Source organism: Corticium candelabrum, unplaced genomic scaffold (genome assembly GCF_963422355.1).
Source record: "Corticium candelabrum unplaced genomic scaffold, ooCorCand1.1 SCAFFOLD_111, whole genome shotgun sequence".
NCBI classification, from domain to species: Eukaryota; Metazoa; Porifera; class Homoscleromorpha; order Homosclerophorida; family Plakinidae; genus Corticium; species Corticium candelabrum.
In genome coordinates, this window is record NW_026912742.1 from 3,748 (window position 1) to 6,359 (window position 2,612).

At 41.1% G+C, this 2,612-nt stretch overlaps 1 protein-coding gene across 1 annotated transcript; it reads left to right on the forward strand.

Annotated features, from left to right (window-relative positions):
* The first annotated feature begins 1,154 nt into the window (after positions 1-1,154).
* Positions 1,155-1,520, forward strand: LOC134198041 (uncharacterized). The gene has a single exon (XM_062667381.1). It carries the CDS (start codon positions 1,155-1,157, stop codon positions 1,518-1,520), a length of 366 nt encoding a protein of 121 aa, XP_062523365.1.
* Positions 1,521-2,612: the final 1,092 nt, after the last annotated feature.

Sequence of the window (2,612 nt, forward strand, 5' to 3'; positions counted from 1 at the left end):
CATCAAAGGAATGTATGTGGCTACCTCCTGCTCAAAAAGTAAAGCACTGCAAAGATTAGTTTCACGTAGAAAGCAGCTTTACATATTTCTCTATTATATAATAGGTGACACCAGCTTCTATTCAAGACATCGAATTCTCTAAGAATGCATCCCAGAGAAAGAAGCAGAAAGTAGTGAAAAGCACTATATCAAGCCACATTCCCGAACCTTCAGAAGCAGAATTAGATACATTCTACAAAGCATTAAACGAAGTCAAAACGAAGTCAGCTATATTGAAATCACACCAGCACATGCTGCTGCATTTGTTGTTGAAGACTCTTCACACTCAAAAGCAATAGCTGATTATTATGACCCAAAGACTTTGGAATTGCCTTAGCATGAGTTATTAAAAGAGTGTGACAAGGTGTTTGCTACTCTGAAGTATATCAGTGTATGTGTTTCTGCAAATGTTCAGTACAAGATGTGTGTTACTGTCAATGTAGGTGACCCAGGAGGAAGTCGATTACGTAGAAAAGGCAACTATTGGACAGCCTGGCAATAAGTCCTGGTTGCAACAAAGAGCAGGGAAAGTAACAGCCTCCAACAACAAGGCTGCGTCCAACACCAATCCCTGTATGCCCTCACCAAGCCTCATAAAGAGGATTTGCTACCCACATGCCTTCACATTTTCTACAACAGCAACCAAGTACAAGACATGTACCATACATTCATATCTTTACATATATGACTATACTTTATTTGCTGATAGATGGGAATGTAGTCACGAGAACGATGCTGTAGAGGCATTCAAAGCTACTGTTTGCACCCAGCATGAAAGCTTTCAGATTATGGAAAATGGGTTTTTCATCGACATAGACAACCCCTTTATTGGGACAGCGCCAGATCGGATCGTCAGCTGCAAATGCTGTGGGAAAGGTGTCTTAGAAGTTAAGTGTCCTTACTGCTACAGAGATAATCTCCCAGAAGATGAGCAGAAAAACTTCTGTCTGACGAAGGTAGCTGGAGAATGGAAACTACAACGAAATCATTCATATTGCTTTCAAGTTCAAACACAGATGATGGTCTGCCGAGTACCATACTGTGACTTTGCTGTCTGAACAGAGAAAGAGTTGGTTGTAGAAAGGATTACAATAGACAGTGACTTTTACCAATCTATGGTAGATGCTGTTAAGCACTTCTTTGTATATGGAGTTTTACCTGAAATTGTAGGGAAGTGGTACACAAGGAAGCCTGTTGCCAATTCTCAAGGAACAGTGTCCACCCCTTCTGCTACGCCGACCGGTGTCTTGAGCCTTGTAGAGGACTCTCAGAACCATGAAGACTTATCTATGTTGCTGTGCTACTGCAATGAACCTGTCTTTGGTGACATGATTATGTGCGACAATGTGAAATGTCCAATCAAATGGTTCCGTTTTGATTGTCTCAGAATAAGGCAAGCACCCAAAGGTAAGTGGTACTGTCCTTCATGTCGGAAGCTTGTCAATTCAGCAGAAAACGAACAAAGAAAGCTTCAAGCATAGTACCCTAGGCATAAATAAGATACTAGTTTATGAGATATCATTCAAATTTACTACTGACTAATCACAGAAGGGAACAAATTTACGAGCCCACAACAGACTTTAACTATGTTGTCAATAGTGTTTTAATCAGGTATTAAAGAGACAGGAAGAACACCTTGCAGAATGGTGTACTTTTGTTTAACACGCTAATGACTCTCTCAATATGTATTCTGACAGCAGACAACTCTCTACTCCAGTCCACCTCCTTCTTCTCCAGCTGTCGTTTGCCTTTAGTAAACTGAGGGGTTTTCACCTCAGCCATTACTAAACTGGCATAGTCTTGGCACAGAAAGCCTCTGTCAGCCAATGTAATGTCTCCTAAGGATACATATATGTAACATGATATGTATGTAACACACACGACCAATACACACACACACACACACACACACACACACACACACACACACACACACACACACACACACACACACACACACACACACACACACACACATACACACACACACACACACACACACACACACACACACACACACACACACACACACACACACATACACACACACACACACACACACACACACACACACACAACCTTACCTGACAGTAAATGTTCCATAAGTTGATATTTTTCAACAATCTCTTTGTCTGACATGCGTCCACCAGCACACTGCGACACAAATGATATAGTCTCTTGTGGTCAAATCCCAAGCAAAAACTTCATTGTTGAATGGTGCTTATAGTGACTCCATACTTGTGCACGAGCAAAAAACCTCTGAAGGCCTCTCCATAAATACTTCAGTGCATTCAATAATCACACAACATTTTTTAAAGAATCTTTTGAAGGAAGTAGACATAGTTTGACGTAGGGTTTCTCTGTCTGGCCACTTTATCAGGTGTAAAGTTCTGATGGCAGTTGCTTCCAACACTCGCTGAAAACGTCTTGACACTGTTGCTCTGTGAATGCCAAATCTGTATGCTATGTCCTGATCACAAAGATTTAGTCGGAGTTTCATAAGAAACATGATAAAAGCGAAAGTCTTAGGGAGTTTTGAACCATCTGCTAGAGTTGGCGAAACAAGGTTAAAC

Coding starts and splice junctions, on each gene's coding strand:
- LOC134198041 (XM_062667381.1), top strand. CDS start 1,155: ATGGTAGATGCTGTTAAGCACTTCTTTGTATATGGAGTTTTACCTGAA.